General features: G+C 52.4%; 1 protein-coding gene across 1 annotated transcript; it reads left to right on the top strand.

The window, feature by feature from the left end:
* The first annotated feature begins 1,932 nt into the window (after positions 1 to 1,932).
* MYBL2 (MYB proto-oncogene like 2) lies at positions 1,933 to 26,822 on the top strand. Its single transcript, XM_019636905.1, has 13 exons — positions 1,933 to 1,995; positions 2,854 to 2,925; positions 3,849 to 3,941; positions 4,185 to 4,405; positions 6,211 to 6,373; positions 10,983 to 11,270; positions 14,415 to 14,825; positions 16,590 to 16,729; positions 21,401 to 21,500; positions 22,788 to 22,901; positions 24,254 to 24,358; positions 25,599 to 25,751; positions 26,310 to 26,822. Exons 1-13 carry the CDS (start codon positions 1,933 to 1,935, stop codon positions 26,436 to 26,438), a joined length of 2,052 nt encoding a protein of 683 aa, XP_019492450.1. The 3' UTR covers positions 26,439 to 26,822.
* Positions 26,823 to 27,658: the final 836 nt, after the last annotated feature.

The raw sequence follows: 27,658 nt of genomic DNA on the forward strand, positions 1-27,658 counted from the left end.
TCTTATGACATCAAGCTCTGAATTGATGTTCTTTTTTAAAAAGATTTTATTGGGGAAGAGGAACAGCCAAGTTGTTGTCCTTCAGTCTTAGTTGTGGAGGGCGCAGCTAGCTCAGCTCCAAGTCCAGTATCCAGCTGCCCGCAGCTGCTCAGCTCACGGTGCTGTGTTCAATCTTAGTTGGGGGGTGGAAGTGGGGGGCATGCAGCCCACCATCCCATGCAGGAGTCAAACTGGCAACCATGTTAGGAGCATGTGCTCTCACCAGCTGAGCCATCCTGCCACCTATTGGCAGCTCAGCTCGGGCGCAGCTCACTGGCCCATGTGGGAATCCAACTGGTGACCCTGCTGCTCAGAGCTCATGCTGTTAAGCTCTTAACCAACTGAGCCACTCGGCCGGCCCCCTAAAAGATGTTTCTTCAGAGGAGTGCAGAGCCAGCCTTTTCTGTTCATCTCCCTGTGGACCAGGGACTACATTCAGTTCCTGTGGGCTTACAAGAACAAACAAGATGGGGTCCCTTCCCCAGAGCAGCTGTCTGCCTGGGACGGAGAGATAACACCGCACACAGGCCCGTGGTTGTGCTGTGGTCATCAGCAGCGTCGGCAGGATGTGTCCCTGTGTGCTCACCACTGTCGCTTGGCAGCTTGCACTAAGGCTCCTGAAGCACGTAGGCAACACTGGTAATTGTTGAAATACCTTTAGGAGGAGAGGTTACTGTTTGAAGAGATTAGGGGAAGTTTCATGGATAAGGATTTGGAAATGCAGCAGTCAGGGAAGTGTGGAAAACCGTGGGCGAGTCCGAGTAGGGAATGGCTTGTTGGTGAAGAGAAGCCCGTAGAGGCTTGGCTGGAGCGAAGGGTCCTTGAAGGGGAAGAGTGGTTGATAGGGACAAAATACGGATTGGGGCCAACATCCTGGAGGGCCTTGAATGTGGAACTCAGAAGTGTGTAGAATTGTTCAGCTGGTGGGGCGGAGCTGTTGAAGATTTTTAAAGCAGAAGAGTGATGTGAACGTAGCTAGGCTTCAGGGGAGCTGGCTAACCTGCTGTGTGTAGGGTGGATAAGAGATTTGGGGGTAACCTGGGCCCGAGGGACCAGTGCTAAGGGAGTGGGGCAGCATGCTTGCTGCACGGGCAGGCAAGAGAAGATGGCAGTGCAGGGCGGAGTTAACAGGTGGAGGAGGCCCACGGGGTTCGGGAGGAGTTGGAGACAAAACGAGAAATGGCCAGTTGTCAGGGAGGACGGAAGTGCTGGAGATGGACATGGGAAATGGGGAAGGAAGGAAGGAAGGCAGTTGTGTGGGCCTGGGCAGGGTGTCGGGCTGGTCACGGGTGGGTGTGGGCTGGCTCAGCTACAGGATTTCTGGGGACTTGGCCCAGCTGGTGCTGAACTGTGGCCAAGCTGCCACTAAGGGTCGGGAATCCTGTGGTGGCCTTTTTTTATGTAGGGCGGGGGCGGGGGGAGAGATAAGAAACACATAACATTAAATTTACCATTGTAACTGTTTTTAAGTATACAGTTTGGCAGTGTTAAGTGTATTCCCAGTGTGCAACAGATCTTTAGAACTTGCTCATCTTGCAAAATTGAATCTCTATACCTATTAAACACTAATTCCTTATCTCCCCATCCCCAGCCCTTGATAACCACCGTTGTACTTTCTGTTTTTGATTTTGACTACTTTACCTACTCCATATGAGCAGAATTATCTAGTACTTACCCTTTTGTGGCTGGTTTATTTTGCTTAGCATAATGTCTTCAAGGTTCATTCACATTGTAGCATGCGTCAGAACTTGCTTTTGTGTTAAGTCTGACTAATACAGTAACAATTGTATGGATGGATACACCACATCTTCTGTGTGTGTATGTATATATATATATGTATATTTAAAAAATCGATTTGATTGAGGAATGCTTTACCTACAATCAGCTGTAACCATGGACAGTGCAATGAATGAGTTTCTGCAGCTGTATTACCCTGAAGCTACCAGCACCGTCACAGTAGAGAACATTTCCGTTACCACCAGACAGTCCTTGCTCTCCTTTACTGCCTGTCCCTTCCTCTCTTCTTCCACCCCTGACCTCTGACAACCACTGACGACCTTTTTGTCCCTATGGTTTAGTTTACGTTTTCTAGGATTTCACATGCGTGGAGTCATACAGTGCATACTCTTTTTATCTCTGGCTTCTTTCACTCGTGAGATTCTGTGTTGCGTGAAGCAGTTCATTTTCAGGAGACTGTTTCGCCTTCTGACTGTCCTTGATGGTCTCCCCATCTCCGGGGCTGTGTCCCTATCACCTCTGGCCTGGGTGCCTGTAATGGCCTCCTTTCATCTAGCCACTTACAGCTCCGTTTCCTGCAGCTGCCACAGTGAACCTCACAACAAGCACGCTGGACCGTGACCATGCAGTGCTCAGATGCATCCATGGCTTTGCATGATGCAGAGGCCCGAACCAACCCTGCGTGTGGCCTGGCCCCTGCCGTCCCCTCCAGAACCATCTTGCATCCCTCTCCCTTGCTGCCTGCATGGCCCTTACACTACACTTCATTTAGGCCTGTCCCCTTTTCTCTGTGAATAGGCAGTCCCCACATTATCTCTCCATGCCCCCCTGCACTGTAGCTTCACTTTTTATTTGTGGGAGCCTCTGATTGGCATCTGCCTCCCGGTGGCCATAAGTCCCAGGAGGTTGAGCTGCTCTTGCTGCCCCGTTTTTGTCTGTAGCGCCTGGCGCTTAGTAGGTACCCCAGTCATGACTGAGTGGATGAATGAGGCTGTTCTTTCCGGAGAGGGCTCTGTCCCTAACAGCTGCTTCCTGCACCCGTGTGCGCTGAGCCCTCTGTCTTTCTGGCATTGTCAGGATGAGCAGCTGAGGACCCTGGTGAGGCAGTTCGGACAGCAAGACTGGAAATTCCTGGCCAGCCACTTTCCTGTGAGTGCAGCCCCTCTGTGGCCCCCTCCCCCGGGGATAGGGTGCTGGGTGACCAGACAGTGTGCCTGGGACAGACTTGCTGCCAAGGAGAAAAGGGAGCTCCTTACAAGCCCTGCCCCCTCCCCAGGCCCTTTCTTCCAAAACTGGAAATCAGGGCACCCTGAGGCCCCGAGAGGAAAGCACCTCCACGCAGCAGCCTCAGCAGCCTTTAGGCTCTGGCATGGCGGCATGTGGTCAGTGGCATATTTGCATTTCTTCCTGTAAGTCAGGAGCAAATTGGTGCCTAGCTTCTTAACGTTGAGACTGAAACTAAGGGGAATCGATACTTCCAGCAGGTGTCACAGTGACACCCCCGCAGAGCCAGATGGTGCCACCACATCCAGCATTTAGAGTCCCCTGGTGATGCAGGCCTCCCTCGGATACCCCACTCTCAGGAGCGCGGGTATCTGGTCGGGGGTGTGTGTGGGGGTGTGTGTGGCAGAAGCTGCTGTCGGGCTTATTTCTTGTGTCACTCAGGGAGCTCAGGGACCAAGACCTTTTTTCCCCATTGCTCATCTCCCTCTTCCACGTGATCTGAAACCTTCAGGGAACTAACACTGCTCCCAGAAGCAAGCAAGGGTCCCTGTCATACCCCGCCAGCGTTTTGCAGGGGCTGAAAGGCCCACAGTGGCCGCCCCTGTATGTTAGGGTGGTGGAGGTGGCTCCCCACAGGGCTCTGAGTTTGTCCAGTTCCACCCGTGCCCTCTTGTAGCAACGAGAAACACACATGTTGTGGCTTGTGGGCGTGCAGTGTGTGGTGGGTGCAGGAGCAAGACGAAACCCATGTGAGGTGGGCCTGGCCCTAGGCCGCAGTCCCCTGTGCCCGGCGGTGCTCCAGGATCCCAGGCCGCCTTCCGCGTTCTCACACTTGACCGTCTTCCCAGAACCGCACTGACCAGCAATGCCAGTACCGGTGGCTGAGAGTCTTGAATCCAGATCTCGTCAAGGGGCCGTGGACCAAAGAGGAAGACGAGAAGGTAACTCCTGGGACAGTGCCTTGTACACAGTAGGCCTTCACCCATCCAGGAAACCAAGGGGCTTCGGGGCTGCCCCCATGGGGTTTGGCAGCAGGGGTCAAGCTGAAGGTCGTGGGTGTCATCCGCTGGTCAGTCAGTTGTACCTTTCAGGGCGGCGGTGAGGCTCAGGTGGAGAGAAGGTGCTATGGTGGTGGGGCTGAGGCAGGGCCAGGTCCGCTGGCTTCACAGAGGCTCATCTCCAAGGTCATCGAGCTGGTTAAGAAGTACGGTACGAAGCAGTGGACGCTGATTGCCAAGCACCTGAAAGGCCGGCTGGGGAAGCAGTGCCGTGAGCGCTGGCACAACCACCTCAACCCCGAGGTGAAGAAGTCCTGCTGGACCGAGGAGGAGGACCGCATCATCTGTGAGGCCCACAAGGTGCTGGGCAACCGCTGGGCCGAGATCGCCAAGATGCTGCCGGGGAGGTGAGCCGCCTCCTAGAGGCTTGGGGTCGGGGCAGGAAGGGTGCGGCTCCCAGGCGGTGAGAGCCTCGTGGGTGGTGAACATTCCAAGGGCCAGATTTCTCTGGAGTTGTTCACTCTTCCCAGAGATGTGTGAGTCCTCCCGTCTCTTGTCTGGGCCTGGCTGTAGGGAGAAGGGGCCTGGGGACGTCCAATTCCATGTGCAGGTTTTCATTTAGCCCCCACCTCAGCTCTGTGTGTGCACCATCCCTGCCCTCTGCTGTGGCCAGGGTCACCTGCTCCTCTTTTTCTAGAGAATAAGCCTCCCTCCTGCCTGTGAGGCCGAGGCCAGGAGCTGGACGTCTGAACCACTGCTCTGTTTTCAGCTGCTGCTCACTGGGCCTTGTCCTTCCAAGCCCTGAGCCTCCTGGGGTTCTGCAGGGAGCATTGGGAAGCCTTGGCTCCATGCTTGCCGGAATCTGCCTCCGGGTCAACTCTCCTAAGTGGCTTATTGCTCCCCTGACTGTTCTCCATCTTCTGGAAACTTCGAAAAGTCTCTTATTTGCTGCTGTCTTCCTCCCTGTCCTCTTTGTCCTGGTGCATTTTTACTTTTTTTTTTTTTAATCACAGCAGTGCGGTTCTGGGAGGGAGAGGAGCTAGAATATCATATGATGTCTTTCCCCTAATGTCTGGAATGGTCTGTTTTCAAAACTCAAACTCGAGCCTGGTATCCTTCAGGCGCTTCTCCTAACACTTGGGGTGAGGACTCAGTCGCCTTCCTCATGTGGCCCTCCGGCCCGGCCCAGGGCACCAGTCCAAGGCACTCGATCCAGCACATCCTTGATCGCCTGTCCCTCCGCTCGGTCCCTCCGACTCGGAGCCTTTCCCTAAGTGCCCCCGTGTGATGGCCTCCGCCTCACGCCCGTTGTGTAGCCAACACGTCCTCATCCTTCAGTTCTCCATGGGGGTGTCATTTCCTCAGAGAAACTTTCTCTGTCCTTCCAGACTGTGGTCGGTCCCCAGTGACCTTACAACAGTGCCCTGCCTGTCTTCTGAGCCGCTTGTATCCCAGTTACAATTAGACACGATGCCCGCCTCCCGGACTAGCATAGACTCTGTAAATGCAGCCGCCTGGCTTACTTGCCGGTGCACCCCCAGTGCCTAGAGCAATGCTTGGCACGTAATGGGTGCTCCATAAATATATGTGAACCCCAAAGGATGAGGTACATTAAAGCTTGGAACACCCCAGATCTGATCCTGCGGGGCCAGAGGGCTGGGAGGTGTTCTGGGTCAGTTTCCTTAGAAGCAGAGCCTGAGACACAGGTTAAGGTACCTGGGTTGATTGAGGACAGGCTGTCACCTGTGAGAGGTGACGTGCACAAGAATAGGGAAGGGGCCCAGCAAGACGGGGTCTCAGGTACAGTCTGGCCTTGACCTGATGATACATGGGTGTGTGTATCTGTGTGTCTGTCCCCTGAGGGCCGGCCGTGGGAGAGAACCAAGACACAGAGCCTCCTCTTAGACTGGGTGCTCAGTCAAGCTGTTACTCGGCTCATAATTCAAGGGAAAAGCACTCTGCTTGGAGCCTCAAAGAAGTGCCTCCTGTGTGTCAGCACTCCTGACACAATATTACTTCGTACTATTACTTAGTGAGCGGAAATGCTCTGTAAATTGTTAAGGGCTAGACACACGCGTGGCTTCATCTTAGAGTTCCTCAGGTTGAAACCTCATTTACAGAAGTGGCAGCTCGGCCCATGGAGGTTAGCGACGTGCCCAGTGGCACACGGGCCACAGGGCCAGGGCTCACAGGTCCCTTGTGTGTCCTGCAGGACGGACAATGCTGTGAAGAATCACTGGAACTCCACCATCAAAAGGAAGGTGGACACGGGAGGCTTCCTGAATGAGTCGAAGGACTGCAAGCCCCCCGTGTACTTGCTGCTGGAGCTCGAGGACAAGGACAGCCACCAGAGTGTCCACCCTGTGGAAGGCCAGGTGAGGAGCGCCCAGGTGCTCAGCCTCCGGGCGTCGCTCTGGGTTGGTTGGTTGGTTGGTTGGATTGCACGTTTATCCAGCACCGTCTCATTTAACACCTGTGCTCCCTTCTTAACCTAACCCACAAGTGTTCGTTAGTTCCTGCCACCGGGTCTCGGTGTGGCCGTGTGTCTCTGACTGGGACCTTTCCTTGTCGCACACGTCTGCACCTACCTGGCACTTGTCTGCCTCCAGGCAAAGCATGACAGAGCAAGCTGACATAAAATTGACGCCTGTCCTCAGCCTTCGTCCTTAGCAACAGCTCTTTCCTACCTGTTGCTCTTTTCAGCTTTTTCATACTAAAAGCAGGCTGGCAATTAAAAAAAAAGTCAGGTTTATTGAGGTGTAATTCCCATACAGTAAAATTCATTGTGTTTTAGTGTACAGCTCTGAGTCATGACAAAAACGTGACCAGTTCTGAATCATGTAACCAGCACCACAATCAAGATACAGAACATTTCCATCACCCCCAAACTCCCTGGTGCCCCTTTTCATCTGCCCTCCTCCCACCTGTAGCCCCAGCAGCTCTCACCTGTTTTCCATCTCTGTAATTTGAATATGGTTTTCTAGAATGTCATTTAAAATGAAATCATTTGGTGTTTTGCTTTGCAATTGTAAAAATGGAATCAACATGCAGATGTTACCATGTCCCGTCCCACACCCTGGAGCAAAGTTGTTGATATTTTTAAAATGTATCTCATGATTCTTAAAAAATGATTTGAAGCAAACGTGTCAAAAGGTAAATAGCTGACGGTGTCAGGTATGTGGTAACACCCGTCTCCACTGTTTTTTGATCTTTTCTGTAATGAGCTTTGAATAATTTTTTTTCTGCTCCCCTTCCCTTACAGGGGACTAGATATAACTTGTTCACACAGTTCCTGGCTGGAGCGTTATATAATGTTTTTGCCTCTTATTTCTTGATTTTTTTTTGGTTCAGAGAATATCTCTTGATTCCCTGCTACAAATGCACCTCTGGGGTAACAAATTTAAATAGAGAAAGGTATAAAATGAAACAGAAAAGCGACTTCTTCCTCCAAATTGGACTCACCACGCGTCCCCCACCCAGAGGAGCCTACTTCTCATGCTTTCTTGTATATCTAAGGAATATGTTTTCAATCCTTTTACTTTTGATTGAAGGAAAAACATGCATGCCATAAAGAGAAACTGGGCATCAGCAAATACAGAGAAGTCAGGATAGGGCATGAAACCAGAGGCCAAACTGAGTCCGCGGCGGCTCAAGCTGCCTGCCTGCCTGCGCGGCTCCAATAGACTGACACAGGAGCTGGGTCATAGAATTAACCGTCAATTATCGGTCAATTATCAGAGCACCGGTGGTCTGAGAAGGCAGCAGGCAGCCGGTTAACACCTCCAAAAACTGCCTTCACATTCTTAGTCCAGCTTGGTGTATTTAAGGGAAAATCGAGGCCTTCCTCTAAATAAAGGCTACGTGACCTGCATGGAGCCTACCCTCTGGCCATGTGGTTCTCTGGTAGAGCCAAAGCAAAGCGACCCAGGAACAATGATGGTATTAGTCTGGAAAGAAGGCTAGACCATAGAGATTGTGATCAGTTAGCCTAAGGGTATTAATCATAAGCTTCAGGGTAATTTTCTAAAACGGAACTGGGTGGGAAGGGAAGTCCAGCTCCAGCGCAGGGGGTTGATTACCGTTAAGCTAGAAGTAGGTCAAAGAAAGGAAGCTGGGGACATGGAGAGACCTACTGTGGGGTTGCCAACCAGGCCCTGCTTCGGGCAGAGTGGACAGACCTTCCCTAGTCTCTGAAAATCCTATGTGGCTGAAAGTCAGTTTATGACTTGGTTTTTGTCCCCTGGCACTTTGTGTCTGGAGTGCTGGCTGGTGCCAGGCAAGGATGAACTGCAGGTCAAAGCCAACCCAACCCCGCTGGCTTCAGCCACTCATCATTTTAATGGTTCTATTGTGTTGCTTATTTATTTAAGGTTATATCTGATTTTTTGTTACTAGAAAAGAAAACTGATGACTGACCTTGTAGTTAAATCACTGCTCCTTCACTCAATTATTTCTTGAGAAATTCTTAGAGCTGGATAGTCACACTCTTAAAAAACTTAATACATTTTCCTAGATTGCCTACTAGAAACGTTTGCCTTGCAAATGTGGAGATGGGACCACCTCCTGTTTTCCCCACTCACTGCAGCTATAAATGCCACCCCGGGCTTCAAAAATAATACACGGTCACTGTAGAGTTTAAAACTTGACCGAATTAAACAGTGCAGGGGGCCAAGCCTGCTAATCTCAATTTCCTGAGAGAACCAATACATTGTTTAGCATATTGGTCAACACTTAACTGCTAAGGGTAGTAAGTTTAAAATGAGAAGATGTGATAGCTCACTATCTCACACGTTTCTTTTTCTGCTTCTCTCTTTCCATGTTGTGTGTATATAGACTGTTCTTGAATCTGTCGTATCTGCTATTGATGAACATCTGTCACCATAGCCATCAATATGCTGCAGTGAACGTCACTGTTCAAATTCTTTGTACACGTACCTATTTATGTGGGTTAATTTTACCCACAGATAAGGAATGACTCAGTCCAATAGTGTGGACTTCGGAATGGTCATAAGCATGGCCAAATTGTCACCCAAGGGGTTACACCGTTTTATCCTGTCAGCAATGCATGGGACTGCCTGCCTGCCCACACCATTGTCACGACTGGCTGTGATTATATAAAAATGTCAGTTTTATGAGCTACAATGGAATACCAGTTGGGTTTGATTTTTTTTTTTTTACTGCTAGTGAGGTTGACCTTTTTTCCTTGTTTATTGATTTTATTGATTTGCCTTTTTGTCTTTTTTTCTCATTGATTTGTAAACTTGTATTTAAGTGTTAAGGATAGTACCCCTTTATCATGTACTAATTTTTTCCCAGCTTATTGGTACCTTCCTCATCCCTTCATTTTATAAAGGTATAATTTACAGCCAGTAAAAGTCACCCATTTTAGTAGACAGTTCCGTGAATTTGGACAAATGTACCCATCACCACAATTTCCATCACCCTCTGAAAATTCCCACATGTGGCCAACCCCCCCCCCCATTGTCTCCCCCAGTTTCTGGTAACCATTTACCTGTTTTCTGTCTCAACACATTTTTTTAAGAAAGTCGCATAAATGGAGTTCCATACAGCTGTACTCTTCTGTGTCTGGTTTCTTTGGCTTGGCATCATGCATTTCAGATTTATCCATGGTTTGTTCCTTTTTATTGCTGTGTGCTGTTTTGTTGTATGGCTGTACCACAGTTTATCTGTTTACCAGCTGAGGGACAGTGTTTCCAAGTAAAGCTTCCATAAACGTCTGTGTACAGGATTTTTGTGAACATAACTTTTACTTTCTCTCGGGTAAATATCTAGGAATGGGGCTGCAGGGTCGTATGATACATGTATTACCTACCTTAATAAATTGCCAAACAGTTCTTCAAAGTGGCTTTTTTCCGAGGCAGGATTCCCACGTTGGATTCCCCCAGTGTTGATGACATTTTCCTCCTCCTTTGGATTGTAAGCTTTTAATCATATCTTTTCTCCTTTTCTTCCTTTGCTTGTGTCACAAACCATTTCCATCTTGGCCACTTGACAACGACAGCAATAATAGCCAGTATTTAGGTTGGGTGCTTTACAACCCCCTGCAGGGCAGCTTTAGTGTCTGCATTGTCCCCGAGGAAACGGAAACTCACAGGTCCCGCTGCCTGCCCAAGGTCGGCTCATAAATGCAAAGCTCTGTCTGAATCCGGGCTCGGCTCTCTCTGCAACGCCACTGCGCCCCTGTTAACACGGACCTTGCTCCCTGCTCCCCACGTGGCCCCCATTAATCACACGTGCCGTTTTCAGGGCTGCGCTGGGGTCTGTCAGGCTAACCTGTCAAGCCTCTTTCCAAGGTTCTGCCAGGAGAGCTATTGCCACGAAGGATTTTTTTTTTTTGTCACAAAATTAGTGTACCCTCATTTGTCACACTTTCACTTTGACATATATTAAGCATACAGAAAAGTTGCAAGAATAGTACCAAGTCCTCTTCTATACCCTTTACTGGATACATTGGTTTTTAACATTTGCCAGATTGGCTTTCTCTTTCTATAGATGCATATTACTTTTTTAAAAATCTGAGTCATTTGAGGGTCAGTTACCGACATTGTGCCTCTGTATCTGTTAATATTTCGGTGTGTGTTTCCTAAAGACAGAGGCATTCACGAACATAACCGCAGTACAGTTCTATCCAGTTCAGGGAATTTAACACCAGCTCAGGATTGTTATCCAAAATCTACAGTCCATATTCCATTTTTCCCCACCCCCTGGATCCAAACCAGGATCAGTCATTGCCTTTAGTTGTCATCTCTTTCATTCCCTTTTATCTTGAACACTTCCTGAGCCTTTCTTAGTCTTTCACGACTTGGATATCTTCGAAGCATACGGTAAGGCTGGTTCATTTAGAGACTCCATTTGGGTTCATCCGAGTTTCCTTATTCGATTTGGGGTTGTGTGTATTTAGCTGGAATACGCCATAGTCTGTGTCTCATAACAAAAACTCGAGTGTCCCCTTGTGTCCCACAGGGAAGTCTTGTGACCAACTGGCCCCCAGCGCTCCCTGCCATGAAGGAAGAGGAAAGCAGTGAGGAAGAGGCCATGGCAGCTGTCTCTGCTAAGGAACGGGACGCTGTCTCTGAAGAGCTGGATAGAGTGCACACCCCAGAGCCCTTAGACGACATCCGCAAGCGTGATGAGCAGGAGGGCTCCTCGCCAGAAGGCAGCCTGCCCTACAAGTGGGTGGTCGAGGCCGCAAACCTCCTGATCCCGGCTGTGGAGTCCAGCCTCTCGGAAGCCTTGGACTTGATTGAATCGGTAATGGTGGCAATAGCGCATCCCACTGGGCCCAGAGTGCCCCTCCCAGCAGGGCGCCCTCTGATGGGTGGGCATCCTTCCGTTCACTCATCCCAATGACGTTTCCTGAGCTGATGCTAAGTGCCCAGCCTGCAGCCAGGACCTGGGGATAGTGAGATCATTGCAGTCTAGTCCCTGCCCTCACGGAGCTCCTGACGCACATTGTACCTCACAGCGTGGGGTGGGAGGGCTCCCCAGAGGAGGTGGCACTGGAGCTGCGTCCTTGACGGTGACGGGAGAGTGTTTGAGGCCTGTTACACGGTACGGTTGAGCTTGGTGTTTGCGGCACCACGGACCGTTGGGTGTCCTAGGATGGGGCCTGGATCATGCTGGGGCTGGCGCTGGTGAGCGGGTTCTGATTTCTCAGGTGTTGCGGGCCAGGCCCTGGGGCCGAGCTGGCTGTGGCTTGTGCTCCTGGCAGAGTTCTGTGGTAGGAAACCACCTCTTGGTGTGACATCCCCAGGTGCATCAGGCAGGCCCGTGGTGTGGAACGGGTCTCAGGAGGTAGTGGGCGAGAGGCCTGGCCACTAGGGGCAGTGGAATTCGGTGGGGGGGTCGCGCCCGCATTCGCCTTCCCACTTGGCCGTCCCTCCTTGCTAAACATAATGACAAGCCAGACTCTGAGCTTAATGTACAATCCACCCAGTATTCTGTGAGGTGTGTCCTTTCTGTGTTTCGTAGATGTGACTGGGGCTCAGAGGTCAAGTCGTGTATCCAAGGTCACACAGCAAGTAAGCTTGGTAGTCTTGACCCTGATGCTATGCTCTCACTGTCTTCCTCAGTGTGGGATTGGATGATACCATCTCCGGGGGGCCATCTCTCAGTCCATCTGACGCTGGGTTTCAACTCTTAGCGTCAGCTACAGGGTCCATCTGGAGTGTCCCTTCCACTCTAAGGAACTTCGGAGCAGCTTGAGAAGCAGGTCTGATGTGTTCATCAGTCTGTGCAGCAAATAGCCCCGAGGCTGCCATGTTCAGTCCCTCCTTTGGGCTCTCGGGAGTGCGGAGATGAGAGTTGGGCCCACTCTGCGCCCGGCACTGTCCATCCTCAGACTGTTCTGTGTCTTCCTCTACTTGATGGGCACAGAGAAGGGGAGAGGGGAACTCACTTTTATTGAGCACCCAGTGTATGCAAGACCCAGTGCTTAGTTAGTAATTACAGTGTCTAACATTTGAGCGCCTGCCATGTGTTGGGCTTGCGACTTGCTACCTACATCCATGCTCTGTTAGTCCTTCAACAGCCCTGTGAAGTGGGTGGCGGGCTCATCACCAGTGAGGGAATCGCGAGCTCAGCAGAGGTCAGGAGGCTGGTCCACCATCACAGAGCTGGTGAGGGCCAGGCCCAGGCCCTGCTGGTTGGCTCGAAGCCGGGGCTCTTGCACCATGACCTGCAGCGGCCGATGGAGTTGAGTTGTTATACCATTTGCAGAAATGCTGCTGTTGGTCTCTTTCCTGCAGCACCTCTGGGCAGTCCTTGCAGGATTTTTCTGGTCTATTAGATGCCATCAGTTCTGGGGCTTCCCCCAGGTTGGGGTTCGCTGCTGGGAGTGTGGACCTGAAGTCAGCACTGCCCTGAGCTGGCCCTTAGGAACGAACTGCCCCAGGTTCCTACGAGTCCCGTGGGTCAGAAATCATCACTTAGGGGCACCTGGGTCTATTCAGGACCAGACCTCCAGGGACCAAAATGGAAGGCTTCTAATTTGCTGAGCAAGACCTGGGTATGCCTCTCGGGATTACTCTTAGCAGGTCACACCCTTTCTGGTCTGGCTTCCTTAGTACCAAACGGGGGAGTATTGCTTTCCTAGCAGGGTCGTTGTGGGATTGGAAATAGCTTCAGTGAAAGGGCTGAGGGGGCACCCGTGATTGACAGTCTCTCAGAGCACAAGCTCCGCCTCCTCTCTGGAATGTGGCCGCGCAAATCAAGACCCTTAAACCCAGGGACAGCGTTGGGCCTACAACTCCCACTTCTACCACTCTATTAAGAAAATAGCTAAAAATACAGAAGATTTCTAAGATGTTCATAGACATTTTTAAAAATTAGGGGGAAAACTAAATGTCCAACAGAAGGGGGATAGTTAAGTAACTGATAGTCATATGATGAAATATTTTGCAGTTATAAAACTTACTACTTTTAAAGATTTTATTGGGGAATTGGGGGAGGGGAACAGCCAAGTTGTTGTCCTTCAATCTTAGTTGTGGAGGGTGCAGCTAGCTCAGCTCCAAGTCCAGTCGCCATCCGCCTGCCGATCAGCAGCTCTTGGTTGCTCGGCCCAAGGTGCCGTGCTCAATCTTAGTTGTGGGTGGGCGTAGCTCACCATCCCATGCGGGAGCTGAACTGGCAACCTTATTGTTAGGAGCATGTGCTTTCACCAGCTGAGCCATCCTGCCACCTGTTGGCAGCTCAGCTTGGGCGCAGCTCACTGGCCCATGTGGGATTCGAACCGGTGACCCTGTTGCTCAGAGTTTGTGCTCTTAACCAACTGAGGTACTCGGCCAGCCCCATAAAAACTATTATAAAAGTTGAAAAATTTTTCATCATAACTGATATTTATTAATAGTAAACATTTAACTCATAGGTAATAGAATTAGGTACTATTATTCCTGCTTTACCGAAATTTTAAATGGAACAAAGCAAGATACAGAAATGATTTATACCATGATGAGAAACATGCAAAACACTAGACATTTAGGGACACGTGGTAAAATGCTAAATGAGTGCACAAGGATAGTAAATTCTAAATTCTGGTAGTGGTTTCCTACCTATAGGCAGAGGATGTGAGGGGAGGTGGACACAGGGCTTCAGTGATAAGGTTTTATTTCTTTGGCTTATTGTTGGGTATCTGGCTTTTCTTTGTGCTCTTTGTATCTTAAATGGTACACGGAACATTTTTGAAATAACTGAGCAAGCAGTCATATTCACAGCCTGTTATATTTACAAAGATAGATACACAGACGTCAGAGAATCCTTGAGAAAATGTTAATGTTTGTTCCTGGGCTGTGGGGTTGTACTTGACACTCACGTGTTTTCCTGTGATGAGCGAGTCCTTGTATCAGCTGGTAGAAAAGCAGAGTAATTACAGTGACTCCTAACCCCTCTCTCGGGCAGGACCCTGACGCTTGGTGTGATCTGAGCAAATTTGACCTCCCCGAGGAGTCGTCTGCAGAGGGCAGCAGCCCCGTGCAGCCCCAGCCATCGCAGCAGCAACAGCAGCCGCCGCCGCCACCCCGCCAGCCTGCTGCCCCTGGCTCCAGTGTGACCGAGTACCGCCTGGACGGCCACACCATCTCGGACCTGAGCCGAGGCAGCCGCGGCGAGCTGATTCCCATTTCCCCCAACACTGAAGTGGGGGGCTTGGGCATTGGCACGCCGCCCTCTGTGCTGAAGCGGCAGAAGAAGAGGCGTGTCACCCTGTCCCCCGTCACAGAGAACAGCGCCAGCCTGTCCTTCCTGGACTCCTGCAACAGCCTCACCCCCAAGAGCACACCTGTCAAGACCCTGCCCTTCTCGCCCTCCCAGGTGTGTGGACCCCTCCCCGACCCCTCACTGGGTTCTCTTTACCCAGCACAGGGCCTGGCATGCAGACATGCCATTCATTCAACATGCACTCATGGATTGCCTGCTGTGTGCAAGGGCTGGGGACGAAGGGGTGAGCAGAAAGAGGCCTGGCCCTGCCCTCACAAAGCTTCCATTCTGGCAGGAAGACCAGTTAATGAAAAAAAGACCAAACAAACGTGATCAGTGGAGTGAAGGAGGCTTATGGGGCTCCCCGTGCGTCTAGCCTGGGGGGCAGGGTTTCATCCAGGAAGTCTTCCATGAGGAGGAGGAATTGCTTGAGCTGGGGATACCTGTGCAAAAAAGGGAAGGGACTCTGTTTGTTAAAAGAATCGTTTACTGAACACCTACTTCATGCCAGGTTTGCCTGCACAGGGAGCAAAGGTAAAGAGGACAGCTGGTGTTGGGGAAGGGCTTGTAATGAGCTGATGAGAACGTAGCATGGCAAGTGCTCTGAGGATGGCGATTCCTAAGTCACTGAGAGCTTAGTGTGTTCTGAGTGCTGCTCAGGAGGTCAGGGGAGGCCTCAGGCTTTCTGGAGAGCAGAGAGCAAGCGTCTGAGCTGGGTTTTATCATCAATTGACTTGAACAAAGACAGGCACAGAGGCGGGGAGGGCAGAGTGAGAGGTGTGATGTCCAATTACGAGTGATGGGTCGGGGGGCAGGATGGGGATAGGGCCTTGGAGGGCCTTGGGCATAACGGAGGGATACGCACTGCCCTGGGAGCTGTAGATGGCTGTCTTCTCCGTGTGTCTTCACATGGTCTTCCCTCTGTGTGTCTGTATCCTAATCTCTATCTTCTCATAACCTCTTTCTTCTTAGTTTATAACCCAAGGGCACCAGTGATAATTGGATCAGGGCCCACCCATGTGGCCCCATTTTACCTGAATCATCTCTTTAAAGGCCTTATCTCCAAATACAGTCAAGTCATGTGACTTCAACGTGAATTATGGGAGAACGCAGTTTAGCCCCTAACAGTCACCGCAGTTTAGCTCCTAACAGTCAACCGCGTGAGGACTGTTGGCTGGAGAAGGAAGACGGTAGAGCCCTGAGCTGGCCAAATAGCAGCCCAGGACGATGGCATGGTGGCTGCCCTGCTCTGAGGACCCCACATAGGGCAGCGAACCTACCAAGGGCACCTTCAGGACAGAGACCCGGAGAGGGTAGTGCGTCAGACTTGGCTAAGATATGGATTTGAGTCCTCAAGCATTCAGCACAAGAATCTAAATTCCTGTAAACCTCGGTTTTCTTATCGAAAAATGCAATCTAATAGTCCCTACCTCTCAGAGGTCTGAAAACTCCACAAAATTCTTGGCGGGGAGGGCTTGGCCCCTATAGGAGAAAGTGCTCTCTAAATGTCAACATCTACACTGCCATCATCACCGTCCCCTGTCCATCACAGGTCATGGAAGAGATGTTCCCACAAGGTCAACATTCTTTGTCTTAAGTGCATTGTCAGCAGCATGTGGGGCTGGGAGGTGGACCTCCCAACAGCCTGGCAAAAGCAGGGTATTGGGGCGATGACAAGTGCAGGGGTCCAGATGAACCTCCTTGGTGGGTTCCTGCTGACCTGTCCCGGCCCTGGTCCTCTGGTGCCTGACTGGTGGGAGGGCCCCTAGATCAGGAGGGGACCTCTGTCAGAGCAGCCATGATCGGGGAGGGTCTCGAGGGTCTCAGCTCACCCCACAGGTCACCACTTCGTTTTGTTTCCTTTGTGTTCCCTGGTAGTTTCTAAACTTCTGGAACAAACAGGACACGCTGGAGCTGGAGAGCCCCTCACTGACGTCCACCCCGGTGTGCAGCCAGAAGGTGGTGGTCACCACGCCCCTGCACCGGGATAAGACGCCCCTGCATCAGAAACACACTGCGTGAGTCCCGTCGTCGTGTGTGTCCCCCCACACCCCAGGAGTGTAGGAGGACCCGCCCCTGCCCCCAGCAGTGGCCAGCCTGGTCGGGGCCAGGATCACTGGGTAGGGAAGACGCCCTTGGAAAAACACCTGAGACTCTTTGTTTCAAGAAAGTGGCCTTCTGGCCACCACACCTCATTTTTGTCAGCATAGCCTGGTACTTTACCATCGTCCTAACCCATTTTTATTTTTTAACCCTCTGTCGGGCGCAGTGCAAAAGGCACAACGAGTTTGGGCGCAGTGCATCTACTAGATGCGTGTATGACATTTATTTAAATTGAAAATGAATGAAAATGTGTAAGCATGCTTATTATTTATTCAGAATGAAACATGAATTTGCCACAAAGTAAAAGCAATGTATGTTTATTGCATAAATTCAGTATAAAAATCAACAGAAATTCAAAATAATCTGTGAGATCAGTTGCGCCCCGGTGGAGGGTTAATTTGGTGGTTTTCTGATCTCAGGAATGGAGAGAGTCCAAATTGCCATGACAAACTTAATCTGTATACCCTTCATACGTTTCAAGCACACATCGCCTGTGTTTGAGTAGTCTTACGTGAAGGCCAAACCAGTTCTCCAGTCAGGGCTGGAGCTGCCTCCCTGCCTCCCAGGCCTACGAAGCGCAGCGCCTCACCTTCCGAAGCCTGTGCAGGTTGCTCACCTGTGGGCTTCTATGGAAGGGCTTTCACAGTAACTTTCCTTCCTTGTGTCGCCGTGACTCTGGATTCCAGGTAGAGAGAGTTACTTCACTGTGCTTCTGCTTATTACATTTGCTGCAGAAGCAGCACTGCCATTTATTATTTCACAAGTAAGTTATGTGATTGGAATTTCAACCCTCGCAACGATCACGCATTTCAGAAAAAGATGTATGAATCCCTTGGTCAAAAATCAGTCTCTCAACAGTTGACCTGGAATTTGACAATAGATAGGTTTCGTGTTTGGAAACATTTCAGCCATTATGTCTTCAAATATTTTTTCTGGGTCTTCTATCCCCAGTCCTCTTTGGGGGCTCCGCAGTTACCCATGTGTTAGGCCACTTGACGTCCCCGCTTACTAATGTTATAATTTTTTAAATTCGTTTCATTTTGGATGGTTTCTATTGCTATATCTTCATCTTTTCCTCTGCCACATCTAATCTTTCAGGAATCCCATTCAGGGCATTTTTCATCTCAGGTATTGTATTTCCTTCTCTAGAAGCTGAGTTGGATCTTGTTAAACATCCTCCCTGTCTTTATTTTTTGAACATAAATGAAATACAGCTGTAGTAACTTTTAATTTCTTGGCGTATTTTAGCATGAGTGTCAGTTCTGGGTCCGTTTCAGTTGATGGATTTTCCCTCGCATCATGGGTCTTGCTTGACTTGTTGTTTTCTGCTTCTTCATGTGCTGGGTAATAGCTGACTTGGTGCCAACGGGAGTTCTTTGTTGGATGCTATATACTTATGTATTCCTATAACTGTTTTAGAGCCTTTTCTGCAATGCACTTCAGTTTTTTAGAAATAGTTTGCTCCTTTTGGGTCTTGGCCCTTAAGATTTATGAGATGGGACCAGAGCAGCGGTTAGTTTAGGGTCCTTGGATCCCCGACCCGCTACCTTGTGTGGATGGTGAGGGTTTCCAGCCTGGCTAGGGGGCCTGAGCTCTGTTCCATCCCTGTGAGCGTTGTGCGTTGTTTCCTCTGATTTCCAATGGTTCTTCCTGGTCTCAGCACACGTGTGCACAAATCAGTGCCCTGCCGGGTACCTGAGGAGGGGCTCTGCAGTGTCTTCACCTCAGGACCCCGCCCTCTTCCCCCACACTCCTCCCCCCACTGGGCTGTGACTCGGTGCTGCCGGCTCCCCTGTTTGTCTCCCATCTCTCGGGTCACTGTCTTTCATTGCCTGATGTCCAGTGTCTTGAGAACCCATCGTTTCATCCATTGTGTTATTTTTGTTGGTGTTTCAGGCGGGAGAGTACACCTGGTCCCTGATGATCCCTTTTGGCCAGAAACGGAAGTCAGCTGCTTCATCTTTAAATTATTGTCACAACAGACTTTTTTTGGGGGTTTTCGTATTTTCTCTTTCTAAATTCTTTGTGACATTTGCAGCGCTTAATAGGCAACAATTCTTGGGACTTAATTCCAAATTTGGTTTCCTTGCCCGCTGATTTTTATATCCCCAGTTTTCCCCCCCGATAGAAGTTAGGGTTTATTGGAAGGGACGGTTCATTAGTAAACAAACCAAACACAGTCAGTAGATGGGATTGCAGGTGGTTATGGAAACTACAGGGAGATTACACAGGCCTGGGGAGCACAGAGTAACGACGAGGGGTTTCCCATTTATTAATAGATAGGTCAGGGACTGCCCCTCGAGAGGAAGAATTCTGAGGAGGAGGAATTCCAGGTAGATGAACCACAAAGGGTCCAAGGTGGAAACATGCTTTTGTGTTTAAAGAACAAAAATAAGGCCACTGTTTAGAGTGCATTGGGTGTAGAGAAGAACAGGAGAGAGAGGTGAAGGGTCACCAGGGCCCTCTGTGTGTGTGTTTGTGGGGGGGGGAGTATTGGGGAGAAAGGCTGGGTTAAGCTGTGTCACACACACCCCTAAGATTTGACTGGCTCCTAAGAGCAAATCTTTCTCTTTTAAAATGTGTGGGTAATTTTTTTGTTTTGTTTTTTTTCTGAGTTAGATGGAGTGCTTTTCTGCTTTCTTTTCAGAGGGGAGGGGGTGAGGCCTGTGCTTTCTGAGGCCTGGACTGTCTGTCCCTTGTTTTTCAACAACAGGAGCTGGATGTAGAAATCGGAGGAAGAGTAGTGACCCTCTAAGCTGTGGACTCTGCTCTTTTTCTTCCGGCGCTTATGTTGTGGGGAATTCCGACACTTAGCCGGCTGTTATTTCTTTGTAGGAAATCTTTTTTCCTCCCTGGACCCTTGTCGGGATTGTTCGTTTTATTTTTGGTGTTTCAGTTATTCCTGAAATTTACCAGGCTCTATGTAGGTATGCTATCTCTTTGTTAACCCCGCCCCCCGCCCCCAATTTCATTTCAAACGCAATACTAGACGTGGAGCTGAGCAAACGTGCTGCTATTTCTTTCATTCTTGTTTCCCTGATGTCTCTGCCCCTTGCCTCCTACCTTAGGAATTCCTTCCTACCCAGGCTCCTTGGTCTGTCTCTTTTCATCTTCATATTCCTATTCATCGTCTTAAGCCGTTTCCTTTGAACTCTGTGAAAATGTCATTTCCTCTCATTCATCAACTTGGTTTTCTGCAGCTCCCCACCTGCCGAGTCCCCTGGCTTCCAGAATTGCTTTCTTTTTTTTTTTTTTCATTTCCAAGCCATCTTGTGTATTCCCTTTGCAAGTTGGCCTCCCTTGGTTTTCTGACATGGATGTATTATTCTTAGTGCTTGCTGATGCTGTGACTTAGAGAGGTTCTAGCGTTTTCTCACGTTTATTGCAAAAGCTCCGTGTCCCCCAGAGATGTCGGGCCCGCAGTTCAGATTCATCCCTTGGAACCGCGGTTTGAACCGCGAGGTGTTGACGTTTGACCAGTGTTGACCCGTCTTTGCTCATCCTTTTAGAGGGGTCTCTATGGGTCCCGGGGCGGAGATAACAAGGGTATGGGAACAGAGTGTGTGGGTCCCTGTCTAATCTCTCAGTCCGGAGGAAGGAAGAAAACAAGGGTTTGTACTTGCTCTAGCTGCTGCTTTCCCTGTGGAAGGCCGGGCAGGCCGAGGGAGGCGACTGGGACGGCAGCCCCAGGCAGCCGTGCCCAGGAGTGGCCTCTGCTGCTGAATTCCTGGTCACCGGGGGTGTTTCTTATGTCCTCGGACCTCCCCAGTAAGGCTTTGGGAGTCCGCTATGGTGGTGCCTCCCGTTGTCTGAAGTCACACAGGTCTTGTGCAAGCAGAGTTTTGCACTTGCCATCAGAGCCAGAGGTGGCCCACAGCCAGCTGAGTGCCTGCAGCCGTGGTGCTTGGGGTTTGAGGGACCTCTTCTGTCCTTTTACCAGCATTGCAGGCAGAGATCACACATTGCTGGGGCCACATCTTAGTATTTCTGCTTGTGCACCAGACCCTCCCGAGGTCTCTGCTAAAGCTTTTCCTTCCATGTTTCTGTTGCCCCTGTGACCGTTTTGAGGCGACTTGGGAAGTGGGTAAGTTAAGCACGCACGTTGGCCTCACTGTGTCACACCTGATGTCGGCCCTGCCTCTCCTTAATGACACTGCTGCCACTGGATCTCTGGAGAGAGGTGGTGGGAGGGACGCGGTATTCCCAAGATTCCCGCCTTACCTCCCCTCCCCCCCTTCGGTCCCTTTCTCGCCAGCCACAGGCCTTTCCTTGTGTCATGAAAAGTCCTCATTCTAGACTGACGACCACCCAGCATTCTCAGCTGTTCTTTCACCTTTCCTGGGTCTCCTGGACCCTCTTAGCTTTTTCTTGTTCTTTCCTATTTGCCAGGGAGGCCCCTTCCTCTCAGCCCCTAATTGAGACCCTTGTGGGTAGTGTAATGGGTGGGCAAGTGGGCAAGGAAGAGAGCGTGTGCCGGCGTTTCCTTCCTGCTGCTGAGGCCAGAGGTCCAGGTGGCAGGAGGGTGGGAGAGTGGCTGGTGTCTGCCCCCAACCCCATCCCCAAGCCTCCTTCTCTGGCCCTGGCAGGTTTGTATCCCCAGATCAGAAGTACTCCATGGACAATACTCCGCACACGCCGACCCCATTCAAGAACGCCCTGGAGAAGTACGGACCACTGAAGCCCCTGGTACGTGGTGGGGTCTCCTGGGTTCCTCCAGCCGCGTGCACTTCCCAGAGCCCTCTTCCTCTGAGAGCTCACTGGAGTCTCCCAGCAGCCCCGAGAAGTTGCCGATATCTTCATTTTATAAGTAGGGAAACTGAGGCTGAGTTATCTACCAAGTCATCAGTTCCTGAGCACCTGCAGTGTGCCAGGCGGGTGCTGGCTGGTGCTGGAGACACAGTGGCATCCTATTAATAAATAACCAAGTACTACCAGTGCATGGGAAGTGCTGGGAAGGAGACGGGCTCGCTCAGATGCTGTGGCCAAGTGGGGGAAGTGGCGAATTGCTCCTCTAGTTAGGCGAGTTGCCTAACTGCTCGCTTTTACAAAACACTGGGAAGCCACTCGTGGGTGGGGTTGAGATGGCCAGTGAGGAAGCACCTTCCCCGGCACTATGCCAACCTCCCCGCTCCCCCTCCTCACGATTCATGAGATGGTTTTCCAGAGATGAGAGCTGGCACCTTGGGTATTTAAGAAACTGGTTGAAGGTGAGAGAAAGGCTGGTCACAGAGGAGCACTGGACCTGTGAACAAAGTCGGCTGCGTGGTCCCCTCACTCCCTCTCCCCTCACACTGCGTGGGGTCCTCGTGGGAAAGCCTGACAGCGGGGCTGTGGCCTCCCCCACCCTCTGGTAGAGCTGATTGAGGTCAATGGGCCCAGGCCAGGTGCCAGTTAGACTCAGCCCTGCCCTTGCCTGTCCAAGGGGAACTCGGCTCCGAAATCCACGTGCTCTCCAAACAGGTGTGAGGGTGAACCTGACCTTGGCAACTATAAGGAAAGCGCACAGGGGCTCTCAGAGTGACCTGAGGTGTCACTGTCCTGCTCCGTAGCGCGCGCTCTCTTCTGGCCTGAGACTGGAGAGGTCACCTGGAATCCCCAAGCATCCCCCCGAGTGGAACAAAAGGGTGAAGGAGTTCAGGCTTCGAGCGCGTCCAGGCTCTGACTCCACAGTGATGTGCTGGGGCCGGGCTTTTGCGCTCTCGACCTCCGTTTCTACCCTGCGGAAGACGACGGCTGTTGTCTGGGTTGCAGGGGTGATGCGGGGGTTCTCCTGCTCATGGTGGCCCTCAGTGCACTGAGGTCGGTGTCTGCTTGTCCAGGGCTGGACGGTTAATGGTTATGAACAAGGGATGTGAGGCCAGCGTCCCTGCACCGGGCCTCCTTCCTGCATTGCCCGGGACAGTCAGGGTGGGATTGGCTCTGCCCCGTGTCACGCATCCTGGGAGCCTCACGTGCCCGCCCCCCCATCTCCAGCCCCAGACCCCACACCTGGAGGAGGACTTGAAGGAGGTGCTGCGCTCCGAGGCCGGCATCGAGCTCATCATCGAGGACGAAGTGAGGCCCGAGAAGCACAAGCGGAAGCCTGGGGTGAGTGGCCGGGGGCGGGGCCCTCTTGCTGCCAGCCTGGGTCACGTGGGCAGGAGCCGTGCGTGGGAGGTGGGTCTGGGGACAGCTGGTGAAAGTGAGGCGTGGGGGAAGTGGAACTGTGGCCCCAGACCCTTGCTCCCCCCAAAGTGGTTATCCATGAAACCCGCAAAGGGGAGGCCTTGGTGCCTGGGCCCCTCCCCTCCTCTGAACTGTCCCTTAGCTTTTCAGCGTTGTGTTTGGGCCCTTCCGGGGTGGGCTGTGGGCTGGGTGGGGTGCATAGAGCATCGATGAAGACCCAGATGGGGTCACTCCCCAGAGCTCAGTGGGTAGAGACGCACTGGTGACTCTCAGTACACTGCTTAAGGACGTAGAAAGGGACACAGGATTCCAAGTGAAAACCTTCAGGTGGAGCCAGTCAGGTGTCTGGCCGCTTGAGGCAGGTGGGGGCTGTCAATTCAGGTAAGGTGGAGAGCTGGCAGGGACACTGAGCAGGAACACCTGGGCACAGGACGGCAGGGGCTGACTCAGGCCGGCCTCTCCTCTGTTGCCCTTTGGAGTCCCCCGATAGCAGGCAGACATCGTGTCCCCTTTTTCTTTGCCCCCCCATTCCTGGAGGCTCCCTGGAGAGAGGCAGGAAAACGGGGATGTGCCCAGGTGGCGGGTGGAGGTTATGGGGGGCAGGTGGGCAGTCAGGCTGGGAGGGGCCCATGGGCCTGGGGCTCCTGGCTGTGTAGGGAGCGAGAACTTGACCCCAGGCCTTGCTGGGCCTCTCCTCTGTGTTGGACGGTGGTTCTGAGCTGTGGCAGCACCTGTGTGGGGCACACTGCTGGGTTGGGGGGTGAGTGTTGGTCCCAGACCCCCTTCCTGGAGCCGGCCCCTGAACCCTGACCTGCGCATAGCGGCCGAGGCATTCCTGTCACAGGTGGTGGTGGTGGGCCTGGGTCCCGTGGAGTTTACGTCTCCATGTTACTGCCTGTGGGTGAGGGTTTTAGTTGTAACTTAGATGATTATCTTCGGGGCCTGTTAGGGGGGAGTATTTGAGACCTGGGGGCTGTCCTTGGGGACATCCATTTGGGGATGAGGAGCAGGGGTCTGGGTGGTGGTTGGCGTTTGTGTCCTGGCTTCCTGGTGCAGCATCTGCCATGACCGTCGCCTCTGGGTGCAGAGTCTGACAGGGCCAAGGCCTCCTGGTCTCCCCGGCCCTCCTCTCCGCATCCCCACTGGCATATCCGTGCCATGCGGGCCTGGCTCAGAGACGCCCCTGCAGTCGGCTCGGTTCTCTGAGAGGGCAGCGGGGGCCCCTCGAGAACCCCCAACCCTGCCCTGACCGCCTCCTTCCCCCCGCCCCACAGCTTCGGCGGAGCCCCATCAAGAAAGTCCGCAAGTCCCTGGCTCTCGACATCGTGGACGAGGACGGGAAGCTGATGATGTCCACGCTGCCCAAGGCTCTGTCCTTGGTAAGGGGTCAGAGAGATGCTTCTGGGGGCCCCCACCCCAGAGCTGCAGAGGCTCTTCTGCCCCAGGGAGGAAGGACTCCCTCTGGAGGCCTCTGCCTTGGGGACCCTTCAGCTGTGGGGAGGACCTGGAGGTGGGGCGGCCTGGTGGTCCTCAGGACCGAGCTCAGCAGGGAGGGCAGGCACCCACCGTGGCTCCAGTCAGAGCGGCTCTGCCCCGCCTTTGCAGAAAGTTCTATTAGGCAGGATTATATTATTTACTGGAACACGTTTGAAGACCATAGATCTGGGCCCCCAGCCCCTCCTTGTGCATCCTGCTCATGGGGGTGACCCCAAAGAGGGTCGATGGTGTGTGTCAGGGCACAGCCAGAGGGTTCAGGCACATCAGCCCCTGCGATGGGGTGCTGTTCAGTTTCCAGACTGACCTCAGACTGGGTCCCCAGAAACCAGGCCACAACGTGGATCCCTCGAAGCTGACAAGAGCGAGCCTGTCTTGCTCTGGTGCCCAGTGGGAGGTAGCGAGAGATGTGGTAGGGGTCACGAGAAAACAGATTTCCTGCCCAGATCTTAGCAGCTCCACTTCCTGCACCCACAGTTCCTTGTAAAGCACTGGTCCGCGATGCCTGCCAGGCTGGGACTTAGTGCTCTCACATTAGACATGCAGCTAGCATTGCATCAGGCACGTAAAATAATAGCCGGAAAGAACAAGATTATGGCAAGTGGTTAAGAGCACAGGAGTTGGAGGGTGTGGGCTTGGGTTAAGTCTTAACACCAGCACTTGCTCTCTGGGATCTGAGCCTCCGGTTCCTGCCTGTGATAAGAGCACCGAGCCAGCAGACTGTCAGGAGATGAAGGCCGAGCAGAGCAGGGAGGCTGGACAGGCCCGGGATGTTTTGTGCAGCTCCAGCCCTGCTCCTGGGCATTTCTGGTCCCAGGAGAAACCACCCTCGTCTCGGCCGAAGGCTGTAGGGGAGGAGCCAGCTTCATGTGAAAGGACCCAACATTACTGGGCATTTATTAAGTGCCAGGCTCTGAAACGGGCACTTTACAAATATTTTCTTACTTAATCTTCAAATGAATTAACTCCCCATCTGGAAGAGAACCCTGAGGCTTAGAGAAATTCATGTCCTGCTCAAGATCTCAGCAGCCAGGAGAGGGTAGTCCCTGGATGTGACTGCATGTTTTTCCTTCCCACTGAGAGCTTGTGGCAAAATGGTTAGTCTTTGGCTTGTTTTGATTTCAGCCAACACACGTCCCATCAAGCTCCTCCAGCGTCACTCTGCCAGGCACCAAAGAGGACAACAACAGCCTGCTCAACGAGGGCTTCCTGCAGGCCAAGCCTGAAAGGCTGGGGACGGCTCCGAAGCCCCGAAGCCACTTGCCAACACCTGCCCCAGTGAGTGCTGGCCCCGAATGTGGTATCGCCCTTGGGGACTTGCTCTGCTGCCCTTCTCACCTCAGGGCCTTTGCACAGGCTGTTGCCTCTGCCTGAATGAGCACCTGATTAACTTAGGTTTCAGATCTCAGCCTCAGTGCCACTCCCTCAGGGGACCCACACCCTGGAGACCCCACTCCACACAAGCCCCTCTTACGGCACGGGTTTCACGTGTAATTAAGTTATGATCTGGATTTAGTTGCTTAGCACATGCCAGTCCTCGAGGGCGGGGGCTGCCCTGCCTGCTCGCATGTGTGGACCCCTCGCTGCTTCTAACCAGCCTGCATGGCGGTAGCTTTTCCTCAGGGAGGCTGGTGCCACCTGAGGGGCGTGGCTGTGTCTTCTGGTCCAGCGTCCGTTATGTCTGAGGAGGCCCAGAGATGGCTAACTGCCCCAGGGCCACCAGGAAGGTGGAGCGAGCATGACTGGCTTCCAGAGGGAGGGTCATAGACACGCCCCGCCAGGCTCGCTGGGAGCACACCGCCCCCTTCCTGGATGGTAACTCTTGTCTTCTCCCAGATGACCAGCGCCTGGAAGACAGTGGCCTGTGGGGGGACCAGGGACCAACTCTTCATGCAGGAGAAAGCCCGGCAGCTTCTGGGCCGCGGGAAGCCCAGCCACACATCTCGGACCCTCATCTTGTCCTGAGGGGCTTGGCGGCCACGAGCCCATTCTCATGTTTACAGGGGGCTGGGGGACCAAGACTGGTCTGAATTTGAGAATCACACTCAGGTGACCACCTGTAGGGAGCCGCCTGCCGCCAGCCCCTCCCCAGATTGCTCAGGTGGAGTCGGCAGGGCCACCACTGTCCTGTCTCATGCAGCTGCGGCTGTTCCTGGTGCTAACAGAATCAAGTCCCACTCCTGGCTCTGCCTGGTCTTGCTCCCAGGGCCACGTGAGCTGTTCCCAAGCCCTGGTCAGGCCCGGCCTCATCTCATACTCCTGCTTAGGACAGGGCATGTGGCCAACGGGTTCCTTCATCATGTTCGTATATTTTCTTGGATGAATAAAAGGACCTTTTTCCTTGTGTTACTCTGGACTCCACCTTCCTTTCTTCTGGGTCCTGATGGTGGTTCCCTGGTGACTGTCCTTGGGGCCCCAAGGGTTGTGGGGACCTCCCCTCATCCTGGGAGCATCCTTGTGTGCTCAGCACAGGCCTGGGGCTCTGGATGTCCTCCCCCCTCCCCCCCCCCCGCCCCCTCCAAGGCCTGGTGTGCTGGGGTTAGTTTCATCTTTGCACCCAGGGGGCGTCTCGCAGAGCTGTGATGACTTTGGCTGTTGGGTAGGGGTGGGTGCGTGGAACATAGGGCCTTGTTTGGCCCTTGCTGTGGGTGGTTGACCTGGCCTGCAGTGAACCCAGTCCCCAGGCAGACTGGTAAACGAGACGTGATGGGCAGCTGAGCAGAACCTGGCCACAGTGGCCCTAACTTCTCAAGGCCATGGCAGCAGGTACAGCCTGGGCTGTAGACCGCCCTGGTCATAGCCCAGTGGGCAGACTGGACTTGGTTGATAGTGGGAAGAGTCACTGGATTGAAGAGGGGCAGGTGCTAGGTCTGAGAAGGTCTAGATCAGGGAGTGATGTTTCCAGTAGGGATTTGTGAGGTGGCCATCCTTGGGGACAGGTCTCAGCTCACCACAGGACAGGCACCACTTAGAGTGGGTACTTTCCTAGGGATGGCAGCTGGGCATTTGGTGACTAATATGGCCTGGAGGTGAAGGTGAGAGGGTTAGAGGCATAGAGCCTGTGGGAGGTTATTCCAGAAGTGGCCCCAACAAATCACTGCTCCCTGCAGCTATACCCTTGAGTAGGTCACGTGATTTGCTTTGTGCAATGGTTATGCCACGATTGCCATGTAAGGGACTGACTG

Source organism: Hipposideros armiger, unplaced genomic scaffold, assembly GCF_001890085.2.
Source record: "Hipposideros armiger isolate ML-2016 unplaced genomic scaffold, ASM189008v1 scaffold_31, whole genome shotgun sequence".
In the NCBI taxonomy this organism is placed as follows: domain Eukaryota; kingdom Metazoa; phylum Chordata; class Mammalia; order Chiroptera; family Hipposideridae; genus Hipposideros; species Hipposideros armiger.